The sequence below is a fragment of the Odocoileus virginianus genome, chromosome 12 (genome assembly GCF_023699985.2).
Source record: "Odocoileus virginianus isolate 20LAN1187 ecotype Illinois chromosome 12, Ovbor_1.2, whole genome shotgun sequence".
NCBI lineage: Eukaryota > Metazoa > Chordata > Mammalia > Artiodactyla > Cervidae > Odocoileus > Odocoileus virginianus.
This window is the reverse complement of record NC_069685.1, coordinates 2,695,289-2,717,496: the sequence shown is the minus strand read 5'-3', so window position 1 is coordinate 2,717,496 and position 22,208 is coordinate 2,695,289. Positions and strand designations below refer to the sequence as shown.

The following is a 22,208-nucleotide window of genomic DNA, read 5'->3' as shown; positions in this document are numbered from 1 at the left end:
AAGAATTCATTTGAATCAGTTCTAATGAGATGGATGAAACTGGAGCCCATTATACAGAGTGAAGTAAGCCAGAAAGATAAAGACCAATACAGTATACTAACACATATATATGGAATTTAGAAAGATGGTAATGATAACCCTATATACAAAACAGAAAAAGAGACACAAATGTACAGAACAGACTTTTTAGACTCTGTGGGAGAAGGTGCAGGTGGGATGTTCTGAGAGAATAGCATTGAAACAAGTATACTATCAAGGGTGAAACAGATCACCAGCCTAGGTTGGATACATAAGACAAGTGCTCAGGCCTGGTGCACTGGGAAGACCCAGAGGGATGGGATGGAGAAGGAGAGGGAGGGGGGATCTTGATGGGGAACACATGTAAACCCATGGCTGATTCATGTCAATGTATGGCAAAAACCACTACAATATTATAAAGTGATTAGACTCCAACTAATAAAAATAAATGGAAATTATATATATATAAAAGAAAGAAAAAAAATCAAAATAAATCAATTAAAAAAATAAAAAATAAAATCCAAGAAAAACAACTAAATGGAGTGGAGATAGGCAAAATTCCAGAAAAAAATTCAGAATAAGGATCATGAAGTTGACTCAGCATCTTGAAAATAGAATGGAGGCAAAGATTGAGAAGAGGCAAGAAATGTTTACCAAAGACCTAGAAGACCTGAGGAACAAACCAACAGAGATGAATAATACACTAATGAAGTGAAAGTCGCTCAGTCGTGTCTGACTCTTTGAGACCCCATGGACTATACAGTCCATGGAATTCTCCAGGCCAGAATACTGGAATGGGTAGCCTTTCCCTTCTTCAGGTAAAATGTTAAAAGCCCCAAGGGAAAAATGACTAATAGCACTCAAGGGAACTCCCATCAGGCAATCAGCTTATTTCTCAACAGAAACTCCACAAGCCAGAAGGGAATGGCTTCTGTAATATGTTTAAAGTGATGAAAGGGAAGAACCTACAAGCAAGAATACTGTACCCAGCAAGACTCTTCTTCAGATTTGATGGAGAAAACAAAAGCTTTCCAGGAAAGCGAAAGCTAAGAGAGTTCAGGAGCACCAAACCAGCTTGAGAACAAATGCGAAAGGAACTTCTCCAGGCAGGAAACGAGAGGGGAAGTACCTGTCTACAGAAAATAACCCCCAAATTAAGAAGACAGTGATAGGAGCATACATATTGATAACTGCCTTAAATGTAAATAGGTTAAATGCACCAACTAAAGGCTTGCACTTCCACTTACCGCATCACTGTGCTTGACCCTCTAAATTGTATGTAATTATTTTATATTGTTACGTTAATCATTAATCATGTTTCCATCATGGTTTGCAACTGTAATTATCCTTTTTTCCCCCTGGCTATTGATTGTGAAAACTGATAAACATCTTCCACTGTTGTGGAAAAAAAAGAACATGGCATTTTTATTACTGATATTTTAATTTACTTATTGACTGCACTTGGTCTTTTTTTAATTAATTCATTCACTTTAATTGGAGGATAATTTCTTTACAGTATTGTGGACGTTATTGTCGTACATTGACATGAATCACCCACAGGTGTACATTTGTCTGCCCATCCTGAACACCACTCCCAACTCCCTCCCCACCCCACCGCCCTGGGTTGTCCTAGAGCACTGCCTTTGAGTGCCCCGCTTCATGCATGAAGCTTGCACTGGTCATCTGTTTTACATATGGTAATGTTGGGTAGCTAGAAATGGCGGTGGCTAAAAGACAAAGAAGGGAAAAGCCCGCAAAAATAGAACAAAGGAAGGTCCGAGGACTGGAGTGAGGACCTCAGGTAAAACAAACAGCCCTCCTGGCTAGCTCAGTTTATATAGGGCAGGCCCAGGGGGAGGAGAAAAAACATAAAAAGAGGAGCCAAAATCAGGCTGGGGGCCTCTCTTCTCTTTGTCTTTTGGGTCTGCCCACCCTCACTCCTTGAGGATGTATTTTCCTTTGCTTGCCAATAAAACTGAGCTATAACACCAGTCTGTCCATCGCTTCAAGTTTTTGCTGCAGAGACAGAACCGAGGAAATTGCACACTCTCCCAACAGTAATATACATGTTTCAATGCTATTCTCTCGAATCATCCCACCCTCGCCTTCTCCCACGTAGTCCAAAAGTCTCTTTACATCTGTGTCTCTTTTGCTGCCCTGCATATAGGATCATTTTTACTGTTCTTCTAAACTCCGTAGATATGCATTAATATACTATATTGGTGTTTCTCTTTCTGACTTACTTCACTCTGTATAGTAGGCTCCAGTTTCACCCACCTCATTAGAACTGACTCAAATGTGTTCTTTTTAATAGCTGAGTAATATTCCATTGTGTATATGTACCACAGCTTTCTTATCCATTAGTCTGCTAATGGGCATCTAGGTTGCTTCCATGTCCTGGCTATTATAAACAGTGCTGTGATGAACATTGGGGTACATGTGTCTCTCTCAATTCTGGTTTCCTTGGTGTGTATGCCCAGCATTGGAATTGCTGGGTCATATGGCAGTTCTATTTCCAATTTTTAAAGGAATCTCCACACCGTTCTCCATAGTGGCTGTACCAGTTTGCATTCCCACCAGTAGTGTAACAGGGTTCCCTTTTCTCCACACCCTGTAGACTTTTTGATGGTGGCCATTCGGTACCTCATAGTGGTTTTGATTTGCATTTCTCTGATAATGAGTGACGTTGAGCATCTTTTCATGTGTTCATTAGCCACCTGTATGTCTTCTTTGGAGAAATGTCTGTTAGGTTCTTTGGCCCACTTTTTGATTGGGTTGTTCATTTTTCTGGTATTGAGCTGCCTATGCTGCTCAATATTTTGGAGATTCTTTGTCAGTTGTTCCATTTGATATTATTTTCTCCAATTCTCAAGGCTACCTTGTCACCTTACTTATAGTTTTCTATGTTGTGCAAAAGCTTTTAAGTTTAACCAGGTCCCATTTGTTTATTTTTGTTTTTATTTCCATTACTCTGGGAGGTGGGTCATAGAGGATCTTGCTGTGATTTATGTCGGACAGTATTCTGTTTTGCTCTAAGAGTTTTATAGTTTCTGGTCTTACATTTAAATATTTAATAAATTTTGAGTTTGTTTCTGTGTATAGTGTTAGAAAGTTTTCTAGTTTAATTCTTTTACACGTAGTTGATCAGTTTTCCCAGCACCACTTTTTGAGAAGACTTCTTTTCTGCATTGTATATTTTTGCCTCTTTTGTCAAAGATAAGGTGTCCATAGGTGTGTGGATTTATCTCTGGGCTTTCTACTTTGTTCCATTGATCTATGTTTCTGTCTTTGTGCCAGTTCCCTACTGTCTTGATGACTGTAGCTTTGTAGTATAGTCTGAAGTCAGAAGGGTTGATTCCTTTAGTTCCATTCTTCTCTCTCAAGATTGCTTTGGCTATTCAAGGTTTTTTCTGTTCCCCCACAAAAGGCATATAAAAATTGTGAAATTATGTGTTTTAGTTCTGTGAAAAATACCATTGTAACTTGATAGGGATTGTATTGAATCTATAGATTGCTTTGGTTCTCCAAGTCCATGAACATGGTATATTTCTCAGTCTATTTGTGATATCTTTGATTTCTTTCATCAGTGTTTCACAGTTTTCTGTATATAGGTCATTTTTTTAATTAGGTAAAGTTTTTCCTAAGCATTTTATTCTTTTTGTTGAAATGGTAAATAGGATTATTTCCTTAATTTCTCTTTCTGTTTTTTCATTGTTAGTGTATAGGAATGCAAGGGATTTCTGTGTATTAATTTTACACCCTGCATCTTTACTATATTCATTGATTAGCTCTAGTAATGTTATAGTGGTATCTTTAGGGTTTTCTATGTAGAGGATCATGTCATCTGCAAACAGTGAAGGTTTTACTTCTTCTTTTCCAATCTGGATTCCTTTTATTTCTTTTTCTTCTCTGATTGCTGTGGCTAGGACTTCTAAAACCTTGTTGAATAGTAGTAGTGAGAGTGGCTTTTCTTGTTCCTGATTTTAAAGGAAATGCTTTCAGTTTTTTGCCATTGAAGATGTTTGCTGTGGGTTTGTTGTATATGGCTTTTCTTATGTTGAGGTACGTTCCTTCTATGCCTGCTTTCTGGAGAGTTTTTATCATAAGTGGGTGTTGAGTTTTCACTGGGTCTTGTTGCTGTGTGAGGGCTTCCCCTAGCTTGCTGAGAAGGAGCTGTTCTTTGTTGTGGTGCTTGGGCCTCTCATTGCGGTGGCTTCTTTGTGGAGCATCGGCTCCAGGGCATGCACCCTTCACTCGCTGCAGCTCACGGGCTTAGTTGCCCTGTGGCATATGGGATCTTCCCAGACGAGGGAGCGAACCCATGCCTCTGCACTGGCGGGTTCCTAACCACTGGACCACCAGGGAAGCCCAGAATCAAGATAAATATATAAGTAAATAAAACTGGCTGATATAGCCACTAAAAGTAAAGAACTCAGTGAGACTTTGGGCTTTATTGGCCACATCAATGTGGTCATGAGGAAAGAGGGAAGTTACTATTAGAGGAAAGAATATTTAAAAATATGGCCACTGTTAACTCCCAGTACACTTGGGTTGATTTCTAGTTAGAGGATTAGAATTGTGGTTGTTTGCTCTCTCTCACCCTGGGTCTTCTGTGGCTCGGGGAGAATCTTACTAAGATGACTTTCTGGAGTCAGGGTGAAGCCCTGTGAATTTGAGCCCCATAGAAGATGCTTGAACCAGATTTAGGGCTGTGCTCCCATTAGCATAATACTGTGATTTATTGGGCTAACGGAAATCTTGCCATTAGGTATGGAGGTGGCATTATTGAATATTTCTTAAGTAGTGAAAATGTATCTCTGCTTGAGAAGGATAAATCCCTACAACATGTTGTTATTAATTGTCATAAGATGAAGAGCTTTGAATAATTAATAGTCTGGATGTGGTTATTACATACCTATTACGTTTATTGTTGCATTTTAGAATACACTAGTTAAGAGGGTTTCTTTTTAATCTTATTATTGTCCACCAGGGGGAGCTATATCCCCCTTTATAAACTTGTTCCGTCACTGCCATGTTCCACTCTTTGCGACCCCATGGACCGCAGCCCGCCAGGCTTCCGTGTCCTCCGCTGTCTCCCAGAGTTTGCTCAAACTCATGTCCACCGCGTCAGTGATGCTGGCTAACCACCTCATCCTCTGCTGCCCTCTTCTCCTATTGCCTTCAGTCTTTCCCATCATCAGCATCTTTTCCAATGACTCAGCTTTTCTCATCGAGTGGCCAAAGTATTGGAGTTTCGACTCTCTAGAGGATTATTTAGAAAATCCAGAGTGTCACCAAAGCCAAAAGCAGCTCCACCATCAAAGGTTAAAGCTAGGACTGCTCCACTCTAAGTCACCAATATGGGACCTGGTGTTATACATGATGATGTATGTCTAATATGAAACACACACATACATATCCTATAGAACATATGTGTGCTCAGTCATTTCAGTCGCGTCTGACTCTGCAATACCGTGCACTGTACCTGGGCCAGGCCCCTCTGTCCATGGGATTCTCCAGACGAGAATACAGGAGTGGGTTGCCAGTTCGTCCTCCAGGGGATCTTCCCAATCCAGGAATTGAACCTGCATCTCCTGCAGCTCATGCATTGGCAGGCGGATTCTTTACCACTGAGCCACCTGAGAAGCCCATAGAACATGTAAGGACATGTTATTAATATATATTATGACAAGTATATTTTACATTGTGTCAGTTACCATTACAAGAAGAAGTAGATTTAGACTATAAAAGGTCAAATGTTGTTCCAAGGGAGGACCTACTTCTCAGTATTACTGTTTCCATATTTGTTTTCTATAAACATATTAAGCTTAAATCTCGCTCGGGATATCTTCCTTTCCATAAGAGAAAGACAGGCTTACAGTTTAATTCTCTTGGTTAGGATTTGCATGTTTGTTATCACATTGGGATTATTAAAACAGAATCTGTCACTTGCTAATGTTGCATCAGATTTAAATATATCAATAGATAGTTAGGCAACAAACTCACTCATAGCAGTTACTTTCTAAGTAGTGAAAAAATAACCTGCTTTTAGTAGAAGGACACAGATGAACTAGCAATACATTATTGACACAGAAATAGGAGGACTCTCAGGGTTCTCTCCACAGCAGTTTCCATGAATCACAAATCTAACCCTGCAGATAGTACATTTAGCAGACCTGGCTCTAGGACGATAAGCTGTTAATAGTTATCAGATCCAGAGAAGGAAATGGCAACCCACTCCAGTATTCTTGCCTGGAGAATCCCAGGGACAGAGGAGCCTGGTAGGCTGCTGTCCATGGGGTTGCACAGAGTCAGACATGACTGAAGCAACTTAGCATGCATGCATGCATTGGAGAAGGAAATGGCAACCCACTCCAGTATTCTTGCCTGGAGAATCCCAGGGACAGAGGAGCCTGGTGGGCTTCCGTCTATGGGGTCGCACGAAGTCGGACATGACTGAAGCGACGCAGCAGCAGCAGCAGCAGTAGTTATCAGCTGCTCTGTTCTGTTCACACTCAGACAAATGAGTCAGTTGGTTTTCTGTGGGTTCCTGTCAGCTAGTACCAATATTACAAATATCCAAAGACTCACAAAACATATTTGCATTTCACAAGTAGGATTTTACATCTTTTGCACTTTACCAGGTGTCAAGCCTTCCCAGATGGCTCAGTGGTAAAGAATCCTGCTAGTGCAAGAGACACAAGAGACGCGGGTCTGATCCCTGGGTCAGGAAGAGCCCCTGGAGTAGGAAATGGCAACCAACTCCAGTATTCTTACCTGGAAAACTCCGTAGACAGAGGAGCCTAGAGGGCTACAGTCTATGGAGTCGCAGAGTCAGACATGACTGAACACACCCCATGCAAGCACAGATGGTACTAAGGAAATAATGCTATTAGAAGGTTGGAATAAAACCTGAGCAAAGAACAAGAAGTGTTCAAAGAAGGTCTAGATGGATTTTAATAGATGGCAAGTGAACTTCTATTAATTAAGCATAAATATTGATAAAAATTCAACAGATAAACAGCAGATTAGATTCAATTAATAGATTAATGAATTGTAAAATGGATCCAAAAAAAATTATCTGGAGTGCGGGTCAAGGAAAAGAGACAGAAAATGAACAAAAATAAATATGTGGATAGAACTATAAGCCTCAACTCTTATATTAACTCTAGAATTAAGAGTTCCTAGAAGAAGAAAATGTAAAGAAGGGGTGGGGGGAAACAGTATTCAAAGATGATGACTGAGCATTTTTCAGGGTTGATGGCACAGACATATCCACAGAATCAAGAAGGAGATTCACTCTCAAGCAGATTAAAGGAAAAGAAATCCATACCAAATGTATCACAGCACAATTGTCTAAAACCAAACACCAAGAGTATAAGAGCATCTAAGGGAGAAGACAGATAACACACAAAGATCGGCGCTTAGACTGATAGCCACCGTTTCACAGTGGACGGTGATGCCAGGTGATTGTGAGATAGGATCCCTGTAGTAAAATGACTTCTGTTCACCTTCTGCCCAGATAAACTAGAATAGAATGAAGGTAGTGCTGACAGAATGCTTGACAAACAGCTCCACAGGAAATGCTGATAGAAAAAAAAAAAGGAAATAGAAGTAAATATTTAGGATTGTTTTTATCCAGATCATTTTATGACTGGAATTACTTAAGGCATATTGTGTCATTGGGTGAAATGATAGCATTGGCTATTTTGCTTGTTTTAATCAAAAGCCTTCATCTGACCTGGGGTAAAAACAGTAACAGTGATGTCCTTTTCCCCAAAGAGCAAGGCCCTGGACCTTGGTGCTGACTTGGTTCTGACAGTATGCTGTGGACAGTGCTTTGGTGCTGGGACCCCTCATTCATACAGTGAGTTTATGGAGAGAACACGTTTACCAGCTCAAGTTTAACATCTTTGTTTTACTTTCTAACACAGTTCATTTTCTTTAGCCTTTTCAAAATGTGTTTTCAGGTGCCGATTCGTTAACTTTAAAACATTAAAAGCAAACCAAGGAAAATAAATTGCTTTCCCATTTGGGGTTGATATATAGTGTATCAAAAGGCACACGGTGAGTTTCAAATTCTATTTTATAGAACAATAATATTCTGTTTAAAATTGGTAGACAATTTGTTGCTGTTGTTAACCAGATTATTCGGAGATGACCATGTGAAGTTGGTTTATAAGCTGTGCTGTGTGGTTGGTATAGTAACTTCTGCATTATATTACATATCTTGTAATTCTTAAGAATCTTAGGGTAGTTTATAATTTGAAGCCCCTTCTGCATCTTTGGGGACTATTTTGCTTACATTAATTTTTTTATAGTAACTTTCCCTAAATTTAGGAGGAATGATCCTTTCCTGTTTCAAATTCCCAATTCTTGGGGTTAGGGGCTTGAAGTTCTGTATTGTAAGATATTCTCGTCAGATTAGGCTTCTCAGGGATAGTGGGCCCACTTTTCCTACATATGGAAAGAGAATGACAGTCATTGTGTTGTTTAGGTAGAAATGAAGATCCATATTTCAGCCTTCTAGGTTTGCCCTGTTTGCCCATTCAGACCGAACCCAGAGAGTTCTTTAGTTTTAAGCTTACACTTTCCCGTGGGGGCTGCTTCTAGGGCCAGACCCCTCCTGTTGCCCCTCAGATCCATGTAGCTTTTGGCCCTGCTTCCTTCCAGTAGTCACTTCCTTCCATCCTTTTCCAATCAGTCTCTCTTTAGGGCCTGGCTCTTACTGATACTGACCTCTTTTTTCCTCTTTTCTTCCTCCTGCTCAGGAAGTATTGTTCTTTGTAATCTTTGTCTTGCTAATGGTTTGAGCAAAGTGTATCCTATGTAGATTCGAGAGACTGGCAGCATTTATCATTATCTCTTACTAACTGTGTGACTTTGGGAACTTACGTAACTGCAGGGCCTCTGCTTCTTCATCTTTGTATCCACATAGGTTATCGTGATGATTAGATGAGAGAATGCAGGTGAAGCCCTTAGTTCAGTGTCTGTAAGGCCACAACAAACATGCTAGTTGTTACTAGAGATAAGACGAACATCATGGCAGGGAATGTTTAGGAAGTGTAGGAAGTTTATAGCAGGGGTCCTAGCCCGTTCAGTGGGGGCGAGGAAGGTCCTCCAGGGGAGGTGATATTTAAGTTGAGACCTTCAGGGTGAAGAGAGATTGTTCTGGTGAAAAAACAAAAGTTCCAAGTAGAAGACATGACACTGCACATCCCAGGGTCTAAAGACACAGACTGCAGGGATGTAGAAGCTTAGAAGTCCTAAGTGGTGGGATAGAGCGAAGCAGCTAGAAGGATGGTGAGAGCATCCTTCTCTCCAAGAGGCTTGGAGATATGGGCAGGAGCCAGGAGGCAGAGGACTCTGAAGGTCATGGTTAGGATTGTATACCTCCTTTTTCTTAAAAAAAAAACAAAAACAAAAAACTACTTATTTTATTTTTGGCTGTGCTGGGTCTTTGCTGCTGGCAGGCTTTCTCTAGTTGCAGCAAGCTGGGGTGGCGGAGGCAACTCTTCATCGCAGTGCGTGGTTGTCTCATCACAGGGGCTTCTGTGACTGTGGAGTACCGGCTCGAGGTGTGCAGGCTCAGTAGTAGAGGTTCATGAGCTTAGTTCAAGTAATACAGGTTCATTTTGGAAAATATGGTTGATCAAAAGAATGAAGTAAAATGCAATAATAATCCCACTTCAGTTCAGTTCAGTGGCTCAGTTGTGTCCGGCTCTGCAATCGCACAGAGCGCAGCACGCCAGGCCTCCCTGTCCATCACCAACTCCGGGAGTCCACCCAAACTCATGTCCATTGAGTCGGTGATGCCATCCAACCATCTCTTCCTCTGTCGTCTCCTTCTCCTCCTGCCCTCAATCTTTCCCAGCATCAGGGTCTTTTCAAATGACTCAACTCTTTGTATCAGGTGGCCCAAGTATTGGAGTTTCAGCTTCAACATCAGTCCTTCCAATGAATAATCCCACTACATATAGCTATAGTCATATATTCTTCCCATCATCTACATATGGGTATGAACACATATATTTCATTTAAAACCAATCATTATATATGTGTAATAAAAGCTTGACTCCATTTTTGATGTCTGGGTGCTGATAGCTGTCTAGCACCCCTACTCCCCTGCATTTGGGCAAGCTCCCTCATTTGGTTCCAGTGACAAGTTGAAAACACAAATATTACATGTGGGCACCCTGACCCCAGTCCTACCCCTGAATTGCAATAAAGTACAATCCAATCTCCTTTCCTTGCTCTCTAGAGCCCTTAAAATTGTTTTTTAATACATAATTTTTGTCAATTATGACTCAATAAAACTGGGAAGAATATGGGATGCCTGATTAAATTTGAACTTAAGATAAACATTGAATAATTTTGTTTTAACCTAAATGTATCCCAGATATTGCATGGGTAGGCCTGAAGGATTGAAGTTGTATCAGAGAAGGCTGCCTGGAAGAGGTGAGTATGATCTGGTCTTGGACTGAGAGAGAAGTCAGGTGTAATAACGCCAGTATACCTGCTGCCCCAGCCCCTGATGCAGATGTGATGGCTAGGGAAAGGCAGCAGTTCTGTGGTTGTAGAGCACAAGTGAGTATGAGGACTCGGGAATGTCAGCTAGGGTGGTGCTAGCCCTCATGACCACTTCCACTTCACTGGCCACCTCTGCTTGCTGACTGCCAACTTCCCCTCCTGGGCCCTGCTACATCTGACATCCCCCTGCCCCACATCATGGGAAATGTCATGCTGGATGAGTCACAAGCTGGAATCAAGATTGCCAGAAGAAATATCAAGCACCTCAGATATGCAGAGGACACCACTCTGATGACAGAAAGTTAAGAGGAGCTAAAGAGTCTCTTGATAAGGGTGAACGAGGAGAGTGGAAAAGCTGGCTTGAAACTCAACATTAAAAAAAACTAAGATCATGGCATCTGGTCCCATCACTTAATGGCAAATAGGAGAAAAAATAGAAGCAGTGACAGATTTTATTTTCTTCAACTCTGAAATCACTGCTGACAGTGACTGAAGCTATGAAATTAAATGACACTTGATCCTTGGAAGGAAAACTATGACAAACCTAGACAACATATTAAAAAGAAGAGACATCACTTTGCTGACAAAGATTTGTATAGTCAAAGCCAGTGGCTATGTATCAGTGTGAGAGTTGGACCATAAAGAAGACTGGGGACCAAAGAACTGATGCTTTGTAATTGTGGTGCTGGAGAAGACTCTTCAGAGTCCTTTGTACTGCAAGGAGATCTAATCAGTGAATCCTAAAGGAAATCAACCTTGAGTATTCATTGGAAGGACTGTTGCTGAAGCTCCAATATTTTGGGTGTCTGATGCAAAGAGCTGACTCATTAGAAAAGACCCTGATGATGGGAAAGAATGAAGGTGAAAAGAGAAGGGGGCAATAGTGGATAGATGGTTGCATGGCATCACCAACTCAAAGGACGTGAATCTGAGAAAACTCCAGGAGATAGTGGAGGACAGAGGAGCCTGGAGTGCTACAGTCCACAAGGTCACAAAGACTCAGACATAACTTAGCAACTGAACACCAGCAAGAAATCAGGCTCAGAGAGGTGAAGTTATTTACCCAAGGGCACATAGCTTTTAAGTGGCAGAGGCAGGACTGGAATCCAGGTTCAAGTCATTTTTGGATCTGCTTAGGAGACTTTGCTCTCCCCAGAAAACCTCACTATGTAAGTAATAAATCTTTTATTAGATGCTTTTTATGTGGGGCATCATCATCAATCTCTGTGTCTGAACCAGCTTCAATTGATGAGGGCTGAGGGGCATACCCATCACATCTCCTTGCTGTGGACTATAAACATGAAAAAGTTAACTTATGTATCTCAATCAAGAGGGCTTCCCTGGTGGCTCAGTGGTAAAGAGTGGTAAAGCATCACCAGTGCAGGAAATGCAAGAGATGGGGGTTTTGTCCTTGGGTCAGAAAGATCCTCTAGAGAAGGAAATGGCAACCCACTCCGGTATTCTTGCCTGGAGAATCCCATAGCTACAATCCATAGTCACAAAGGGTTGGACACTAAGAAGCAACTTAGCATTCATGCATGCTTGGTTCAAATGAAGTAACTTATTATAAGTGGACATATATATTGCTTACAATTTTCTTTACTATTTTAAATAAGCTACAGTGGATATCCTTGTAGCCAAATCTTGGTGTCTTTTTATCATTATTTCTTTAAGATAAATTCTCCTGTTTTTAGGTGTTAATGAGTACATTAACACTTACATACATACATACATTCAGCTCACTAGGGTGATCACTAGTGGAGCATGAACAATGGGCAGGTATTCAGTTCAGTTCAGTCACTCAGTCATGTCCGACTCTTTGCGACCCCATGAACCGCAGCAGGCCAGGCCTCCCTGTCCATCACCAACTCCCGGAAGCCACCCAAACTCATGTCCATTGAGTTAGTGATGTCATCTAACCATCTCTGTCGTCCCCTTCTCCTCCTGCCTTCAATCTTTCCCAACATCAGGGTCTTTTCAAATGAGTCAGCTCTTCACCTCAGGTGGCCAAAATATTGGAGTTTCAGCTTCAATATCAGTCCTTCCAATGAACACCCAGGACTGATCTCCTTTAGGATGGACTGGTTGGATCTCCTTGCAGTCCAAGGGACTCTCAAGAGTCTTCTCCAGCACCACAGTTCAAAAGCATCAATTCTTAGGCACTCAGCTTTCTTTTCTTTTCTTTCTTTTCTTTTCTCTCACATCCATACATGACTACTGGAAAATCCATAGCCTTGACTAGACAGATGTTTGTTGACAAAGTAATGTGTCTGCTTTTTAATATGCTGCCTAGGTTGGTCATAATTTTCCTTCCAAGGAGTAAGCGTCTTTTAATTTCATGGCTGCAATCACCATCTGCAGTGATTTTGGAGCCCAGAAAAATAGTCTGACACTGTTTTCACTGTTTCCCCATCTATTTGCTATGAAGTGATGGGATCAGATGCCATGATTTTAGTTTTCTGAATGTTGAGCTTTAAGCCAACTTTTTGACTCTTCTCTTTCATTTTCATCAAGAGGTTCTTTAGTTCTTTACTTTCTACCATAAGGGTGGTGTCATCTGCATATCTGAGATTATTGATATTTCTCTCGGCAATCTTGATTCCAGACTGTGCTTCTTCCAGCCCAGTGTTTCTCATGATGTACTCTGCATAGAAGTTAAATAAGCAGGGTGACAATATACAGCCTTGATGTACTCCTTTTCCTATTTGGAACCAGTCTGTTGTTCCATGTCCAGTTCTAACTATTGCTTCCTTACCTGCATATAGGTTTCTCAAGAGGCAGGTCAGGTGGTCTGGTATGCCCATCTCTTGAAGAATTTTCCACAGTTTATTTTGATCCACACAGTCAAAGGCTTTGGCATAGTCAATAAAGCAGAAAGAGATGTTTATCTGGAACTCACTTTGCTTTTTCCATGATCCAGTGGATGTTGGCAATTTATCTCTGGTTCCTCTGCATTTTCTAAAACCAGCTTGAACATCCGGAAGTTCACAGTTCACGCATTGCTGAAGCCTGGCTTGGAGAATTCTGAGCTTTACTTTACTAGCATGTGAGATGAGCACTATTTGAGCATTCTTTGGGATTACCTTTCGGATTGGAATAAAAACTGACCTTTTCCAGTCCTGTAACCACTGCTGAGTTTTACATATTTGTGGGAATATTGAGTGCAGCACTTTCACAGCATCATCTTTTAAGGATTTGAAATAGCTCAACTGGAGTTCCATCACCTCCACTAGCTTTGTTTGTAGTGATGCTTCCTAAGGGCCACTTGACTTCACATTACAGGATGTCTGGCTCTAGGTGAGTGATCACACTGTCCTGATTATCTGGGTCATGAAGATCTTTTTTGTACAGTTCTTCTGTGTATTCTTGCCACCTCTTCTTAATCTCTTCTGCTTCTATTAGGTCCATACAATTTCTGTCTTTATTTTGCCCATCTTTGCATGAAATGTTCCCTTGGTATCTCTAATTTTCTTGACGAGATCTCTGTCTTTCCCATTCTATTTTTTTCGTATATTTCTTTGCACTGATCACTGAGGAAGGCTTTCTTATCTCTCCTTGCTATTCTTTGGAACTCTGCATTCAAATGGGTATATCTTTCCTTTTCTCCTTTGCTTTTCGCTTCTCTTCTTTTCACAGCTCTTTGTAAGGCCTCCTCAGACAGCCATTTTGCTTTTTTGCATTTCTTTTTCTTGGGGATGGTCTTGATCCCTGTCTCCTGTACCATGTCATGAACCTCCATCCATAGTTCATCAGGCACTTTGTCTATCAGATCTAGTCCCTTAAATTTATTTCTCACTTCCACTGTATAATCATAACGGATTTTATTTAGGTCATACCTGAAAGGTCTAGTGGTTTTTCCCACTTTCTTCAATTTAAGTCTGAATTTGGCAATAAGGAGTTCATGATCTGAGCCACAGTCAGCTTCAGGTCTTGCTTTTGCTGTCTGTATAGAGCTTCTCCATCTTTGGCTGCAAAGAATATAATCAGTCTGATTTTGGTGTTGACCATCTGGTGATGTCCATGTGTAGCGCCTTCTCTTGTGTTGTTGGAAGAGGGTGTTTGCTATGGCCAGTGCCTTCTCTTGGCAAAACTTTTATTAGCCTTTGCCCTGCTTCGTTCTGTACTCCAAGGCCAAAATGCCTGTTACTCCAGGTGTTTCTTGACTTCCTACTTTTGCATTCCAGTCCCCTATAATGAAAAGAACATCTTTTGGGGGTGTTAGTTCTAAAAGGTCTTGTAGGTCTTCATAGAACCGTTCAACTTCAACATCTTCAATGTTACTGGTCAGAGCATAGACTTGGATTACCATGATATTGAATGGTTTGCCTTGGAAACAAACAGAGATCATTCTGTCGTTTTTGAGACTGCATCCAAGTACTGCATTTTGGACTCTTTTGTTGACTATGATGGCTACTCCATTTCTTCTAAGGGATTCTTGCCCACAGTAGTAAATATGATGGCCATCTGAGTTAAATGCATCCATTCCAGTCCATTTTAATTCACTGATTCCTAAAATGTCGATGTTCACTCTTGCCATCTCCTGTTTGACCACTTCCAGTTTGCCTTGATTCATGGACCTAACATTCCAGGTTCCTATGCAATATTGCTCTTTACAGCATCAGACCTTTCTTCTATCACCAGTCACATCCACAACTGGATATTGTTTTTGCTTTGGCTCCATCCCTTCATTCTTTCTGGAGTTATTTCTCCGCTGATCTCCAGTAGCGTATTGGGCACCTACCGACCTGGGGGGTTCATCTTTCAGTGTCCTATCTTTTTGCCTTTTCATAAGAGAAACCCAAGTAAGACGTTAGGTGCTGAGAGAGGTCATCAGAGGGCAGACAGACTGAAACCACAATCACAGACAACTAGCCTATCTGATCACATGGACCACAGCTTGTCTAACTCAGTGAAACTAAGCCATGCCGCGTGGGGCCACCCAAGACGAACGGGTCATGGTGGAGAGGTCTGACAGAATGTGGTCCACTGGAGAAGGGAATGGCAAATCACTTCAGTATTCTTGCCTTGAGAACCCCATGAACAGTATGGGCAGGCATTGGAGATCTTCAATACAAAAGACATCAAACTTGTTTTCAGACAGGCTGAGATATCAGGTTGGCCAAAAAGTTCCTTTGATTTTTAAGTAAAAATAAGACACAATTTTCATTTTCACCAAAAGAACTTGATTGACCAACATATTCACTCTTTTGTTCCATTAATTTCTGCCATTTTTCAGGCAACTTCATAGTTCAGTCCTCCCAAAACTTTTTACCTCTTTGAGCAAAGAACTATTCCAAGTACCTTTTGTAGTCATTCAAAAGAATTGAATTTTTTTTTCCATTAAGAGAATTTTGCAAAGACCAAAAAAAAATGGAAATTTGAAGGTGCAGTGTGTGGTGAATATGGCAGATGAATCAGAACTTCCCACCAAGCTGTGACAGTTTTTGCCTGGTCATCAAAGAAACATGCGGTCTTGCATTATCCTCGTTTTTAAGTAAAAATAAAAGACACGATTTTCACTTTCATCAAAGAACTTCATTGAAGAAAATAGTCACCGTTTTGTTCTACTAATTTCTGCCATTTTCCGGGAAACTTCATAATTCATATTTGGATAATTATATGTTTTCTGTTGACTAATTCCAGATGCTTTTCAGTTAATCTAATTGGGAACAGTACTTGTTAGAATTAATCATTTGGTTTTCCAGAAGGAGCTTATATTAACAATAGAGGATTGCTTTCCAATCCCACCATATACACAATATCACCTTCTTTGGATGAACACCAGCCTTTGGTTTGGTTGGTGGTGGTTCATTTCACTTGTACGATGATCTCTTCCATTCCACATTATTGTACAGTGTCCACTGTACACTGCCTGTCACAATTTGTTTTAAAAATAGAATGTTTTCATTACATTCAAGTAGAGAATCACATGCAGAAATGCGGTCAACTAGGTTTTTTCACCTATGTGAAATCCAGATATCAAAGCGATGAACGTAACCAACCTTGCGCAAATGATTTTCTCACCTAATGTCTCAACTTAACTGCTATCAACTTCAACTCATTTACCCAACCATGAAGTGTGGAATCATCCAGTGTGGAATCTCCAGTACAGAACTTTACAAACCACTTTGGACATGTTTGATCAGTCACACCTTCTACACAAATCCTTTTTCATCTTTCAGTTGAGTTTTTACCTTTCTTGAAATAATAAAGCACCACACACCAGAAATGTTGCCTGCTTTCTTCCATCTTCAGTATTCTCGCCAGTTCTGGTAAGTATTTTTAAATGCATGCTGATTTGACAGCTATCATAATACAATCTAACAAAATCGTTTCAGATGAAGTTAAAGACATGTCATGTCATGTGTTAGTTGCTCAGCTGTGTCAGACTTTTTGCAGCCTCATAGACTGCAGCCCGCCAGGCCCCTGGGTCCATGGAATTCTCCAGGCAAGGATACTGGAGTGGGTTGCCATACCCTCCTCCAGGGTGTCTTCCCAATCCAGGGACAGGACTCGGTCTCCCACCTTGCAGGCAGATTCTTTACTGTCTGAGCCAGCCCGGAATGAAGCACTAGTGGAGACGTCTTACATAAAAAGCTGAATGGCTTCTTTGGCCAACCCAGTACAGTAAGGTGTTCAGAAGGATATTTGCAAGTTAGAAACTGTAATGGTTTTTAAGTGAGGACATCTAAACCCAATAAATGATCTGTTTGTACAAAGTTTATAAGGTGTGACGTTGACCACAGGGTAGCACCAATATGTTTCCACTTATTTGTAAATGTGTTAATGAGTAGTTTTTTCCTGCTTTTTTGGTGAAAAATACTTAGGTTTAATTTGTAGGTTTACAAATTAATAAAGCTTAGGTTTAGTTTGACATTCAAATAAAACTTAGGTGTAGTTTGACATTTAAAAATATTAGTCTACATTTAAAAAAAGACAAAGCAGGATTTTTATTTAAACACCCAGGTATTATATATGTTTTCATAACCACAGAGCCTGACAGATGATTTCTAAAAAACAAAAAATCATATTACTGAACATAGTATGTACTTATGTGTGTTTGCATGTGTGAGTACATAAATTTATGGGTGTAAGAGGGTGAAATAACCAATTTGCAGAGTTGGTTTTATATTCTGACTTTTGTCTAACTGAAATTTCACCTTTTATATTTTCTTAAATTAGAAATCCTTAGTGGTCCATTTTTCTCTCTCCTGCACCAAAAATCTTGGAAATGGGAAACTTATACATAGTATACTCTGTGGTTTGCCCCTGCTTCTTCCCGTCTCTGAACATTCTGAGTGCACCCAGGGGCCTTCGCTCCACTTCTTCCCAATTACTGCTGTAGTAAACTGTTAATGACAATTATATTTATATATTATCATTTCCTTCTGATGAATGTCCTCCTTATCATTGTAAAATGACACTTTAAAATTTTATAATATCAGTATAAAGTTGTTATTTTGGTGTTCTTCTACGCATCTTTACTGTAGTGATCTACTTTGAAGTGATGTTACATGTAGTATAAGAATTTTACAATCATATACTTCTATTTCTCCTCTTGTTTCTTGTACTCTTCCTACATTTTACTTCTATGTATGTTATAAACTCAACAATTCATCATTATTGTTTAATATTATGTTTATTCATTGTTATTCATATTTTATTGACATTGTAATAAAGTATCTTTTAAAATGCTTTATTTTATTTTAAGATTTTGGTTTTTGTTTTAATGTGGACCATTTTTAAATTCTCCATTGAACTTGTTGGATAATGCTTCTGTTGTTTATGTTTGTTTTTTTTTTTTTTGGCCATGAGTCCTGTGGGATCTTAGCTTCCCAACCAGGGACTGAACCTGTGCCCCCTGCATTCGTAGTGATGTCCTGATCACTGGACTGCCAGGAAAGTGCCTAAAGTGCTTTAAATATTATAAAGAATAGATAAGAAATCCTAGATAGTTATCCAAGTAGTTAACATTTTTGAGGCTTTTCAGTCTTTTGCAAAGATTAACATTTCCATCTAGTAGCATTCCTTCTGCCTGAAGCACTTTGATATTTGGAGTATTATAATACAGGTCTGCTGGTGGTAAATTCTTTCAGCTTTTTTATGTCTAGAAAAGTCTTTCTTTTTTTCAAAAGATATTTTCCTTGAGTATAGAATTCTAGGCTGACAGTTTTTTTTTCAGTGATTTAAAGTTAATGCCTACTGCATTCTCAGCATCCCTTCTGATGAGAAATCTGCTGTCATTCTCGTCATTGTATCTCTACATGTAAGATGTCTTGCTTTTGTGTTTGCTTTCAAGAGTCTTTCTTTATCCCTGGTATTAAACGGTTTTATTAGGATGTAGCTTTTCTTCACGTTTCTTGTGTTTGGTGTTTGATCTTCTTGTATCTGTGAATTTATAGTTTTTGTCAAACTTGAAAATATTTAGCCTTTATTTCTTCAAATATTTTTTTATGGTCCTCTCCCTTCTCTGGGACCAATTACACATATATTATGTCACTTAGAGTTTTCTGACAGCTGACTGTTTCTCTCTTCATTTTTAAAAATTCTTTTATCTCTCCGTCAAGCTTTTGGATAGTTTCTGTTGCTATACCTTCAAGTTAACTAATAATCTCTTCTGCAGTGTCTAATTTGCTCTTATCAAAATCACTATTCTTTATCTCAGTCTTGTAGTTTTCTTCTTTTAAAGTTCACATTTGGATATCTTTTGTGTTTTTTTTGTTTGGGATCTGTTTTGTGTTTTTTTTCCACACATGGAATATGATCATAGGAATACTATTTTTAACATCTGGGTCTGAGATACATCTGTTTCAATGGATAAAAATTTTTCCCCCTCAATATGAGTCAATTTTCCTGCTTTTTTACATGTTGGATAATTTTAGATTAGACATCAGACTTTGTGAATTTTATGTTATTTGTTGCTAGATATTTTAATATTCCTATAAATATTTTTGAACTTTGTCCCAGAATATGATAAATTACTTTGAAATTATTTGATCTTTCTTGGTCTTGCTTTTGGTATTTGTGAGATGGGACTAGAGTAGCATTTAGTCTAGAAATGCTTATTTCCCACTATTGAGGTGACGCCCTTCTGAACACTCAGCCAGTTTTTCCATGAATTATGGGATTTTTTTTCAGTCTGGATAGTGAGAATAGGTACTACTCCCAGAAAAGTGCTGCTGATTCTCTGCCAGATTCTCGAGAGAGACTCTGTGCAGCTCTCTGGAGTTGTCTATTTGTACAGCTTTCTCCTCCATAGTAACCTCTCCTGGGAACTCATCACCTAGCCCTCCCTGGATTCTCATCTCCAGGGACTCAAGGGACCCACCTGCCCTCCATCTCGGTTCCCCTTCCTAGCACATGGCCTAGAAATGCAATTATCAGCCCATCTATTTTTTTTTTTCATCTCTGTTCTTTGTTACCTAATGTCTACTGTTGTGAACACTATTGTTTCATATATTTTGTCTAGTATTTTAGTTGTTTCAGGCACTAGTATAAATTTTGTCCAGTTTATTCTGTCTTGGCCAGAATGAAATTTCTATTTCAAGTTTTTATCAAAAGATTTTGTTAGTTTCTCCATATAATTTTGTATTTGAATCTGTAATAGTAACCTTGAATTGTACTTTAGATCAAGTAGAGAATAAATTACTTCATCTTGAACACATGTAAAGATTCTATATATAAATGGAAGAATTATAAATAAAATAATACTTTTATGTTTTTTTTCCACAGTTTGGTTGGAAAAGCAATGACTTTGACTTATTAGCAGCTGGAAGATAAAACTAATAATAATATTAGTATCAATTTTCTCTTCATTATATTACAGTAAATTTTTCTTAAGCTTTACAGAAATTAAAATATATGTGTCTTGCAGGTTATGCTAAATACATCCTTAACTGAGCATAGTTCACAATTTTAAGGCTAAAAATGTCTTAAAGATTCAAGAAATTTTATGAAACAAAGTTGCCAACATTTATTGAGTGCATTCTGTTAACAGTGAAAGTGTTGGTTGCTCAGTCACGTCTGATTCTTTGTGACCCCAAGGACTGTAGCCCAGAAGGCTCCTCTGTCCATGGGGATTCTCCAGACAAGAATACTGTAGTGGGCTGCTGTGCTCTCCTCCAGGGGGTCTTCCTGACCGAGGGATAGAACCTGGGTCTCTTGCATTGCAGGCAGATTCTTTACTATCTGAACAACCAAGGAAGCCCATAGGTGCATCACAGATTTTTATTCCTAGAACTTATTTACTAGGTAGATATTGTTATACTCATGTGAAAGATGAGGAAATTGATATAGAACAGAGTTCTATAACTTTCCCAAATTTATAGACAGTTAAGTGATGGAGCCTGGATTCACACAGGCCAAAAAGATAAAACTCAAAATATTTTATGTTTTGTTGATTCTATGTTGATTAAAGCTCTTAACTCTTAAAAGCTTCAGTCCATCAGCAGACAAATGGATAAGAAAGCTGTGGTACACACACACAATGGAATATTACTCAGCTATTAAAAAGAATGCATTTGAATCAGTTCTAATGAGGTGGATGAAACTGGAGCCTATTATACAGAGTGAAGTAAGTCAGAAAGAGAAACACCAATACAGTATATTAATGCATATATATGAAATTTAGAAAGATGGTAACAATGACCCTATATGCGAGATATTCCAGATTTTTGGAGAGTGACTTTTAACAATGAATTGTTGCTAAGTTTTAGTCCATTAATATATCAAATAGGATAAAAATATTCTATAAGTCGTCTCTCCTACTCTATAACATAATAACAATATCACACTTCAAGTATGATAATAACTTACATGTTGAAGCCTTTTGCAATGTTCAGAGTGTTTTCACATTTTTTTTTTCAATTAATTCTTACAACTATACCAGAAACACATTAGCCTCATTTTGCTTAGTCTCTCACTTGGCCCCAGGTCTTGTGGTTCTTAGACCAGTGGGTTTTCTACTATTCCAAGATAGCCTTCCTACATTTTAACTTTCTTTATCAAAACATACCAAAGAAAATGGCACCTTTCCCACTTTTATGATGATAACTTCAAAAGCAACTTTATTTATAACCTATTATTTTATATTTGTCCAATTGTTGGTGACTCAATGGTAATCAAACAGTGATAAAAAACATCCAAGATCGCAAAATGGCAAAATGGTTGTCTGAGGAGACCCTGCAAATAGCTGTGAAAAGAAGAGAAGTGAAAGGTAAAGGAGAAACGGAAAGATATTCCCATTTGAATGCAGAATTCCAAAGAATAGCAAGGAGAGATAAGAAAGCCTTCCTCAGCAATCAATGCAAAGAAATAGAGGAAAACAATAGACTGGGAAGGACTAGAGATCTCTTCAAGAAAATTAGAGATACTAAGGGAACATTTCATGCAAAGATGGGCACAATAAAGGACAGAAATGGTGTGGACCTAACAGAAGCAGAAGAGATTAAAAAGAAGTGGCAAGAATACACAGAAGAACTGTACAAAAAAGATGTTCATGACCCAGATGATCATGATGGTGTGATCATTCACCTAGAGCCAGACATCCTGGAATGTGAAGTCAAGTGGGCCTTAGGAAGTATCACTATGAACAAAGCCAGTGGAGATGATGGAATTAAGGTTAAGCTATTTCAAATCCTGAAAGATGATGCTGTGAAAGC

The 22,208-nt window shown here is 39.2% G+C and overlaps 1 protein-coding gene across 7 annotated transcripts in view; it reads left to right on the top strand.

Annotated features, from left to right (window-relative positions):
* LRAT (lecithin retinol acyltransferase) overlaps positions 1–22,208 on the top strand; it is a 162,314-nt gene that overhangs the window by 13,357 nt on the left and 126,749 nt on the right. For 3 of the 7 annotated variants that reach the window (XM_070474713.1, XM_070474714.1, XM_070474709.1), the window contains exon 3: positions 7,801–7,885. The exons of the other annotated variants lie outside the window; for them this stretch is intronic. In XM_070474713.1, the coding sequence (XP_070330814.1) occupies positions 7,842–7,885 (44 nt within the window). In that variant the 5' untranslated portion in view covers positions 7,801–7,841. The remainder of the gene's footprint in view (positions 1–7,800; positions 7,886–22,208) is intronic. 7 annotated transcript variants of the gene reach the window in all.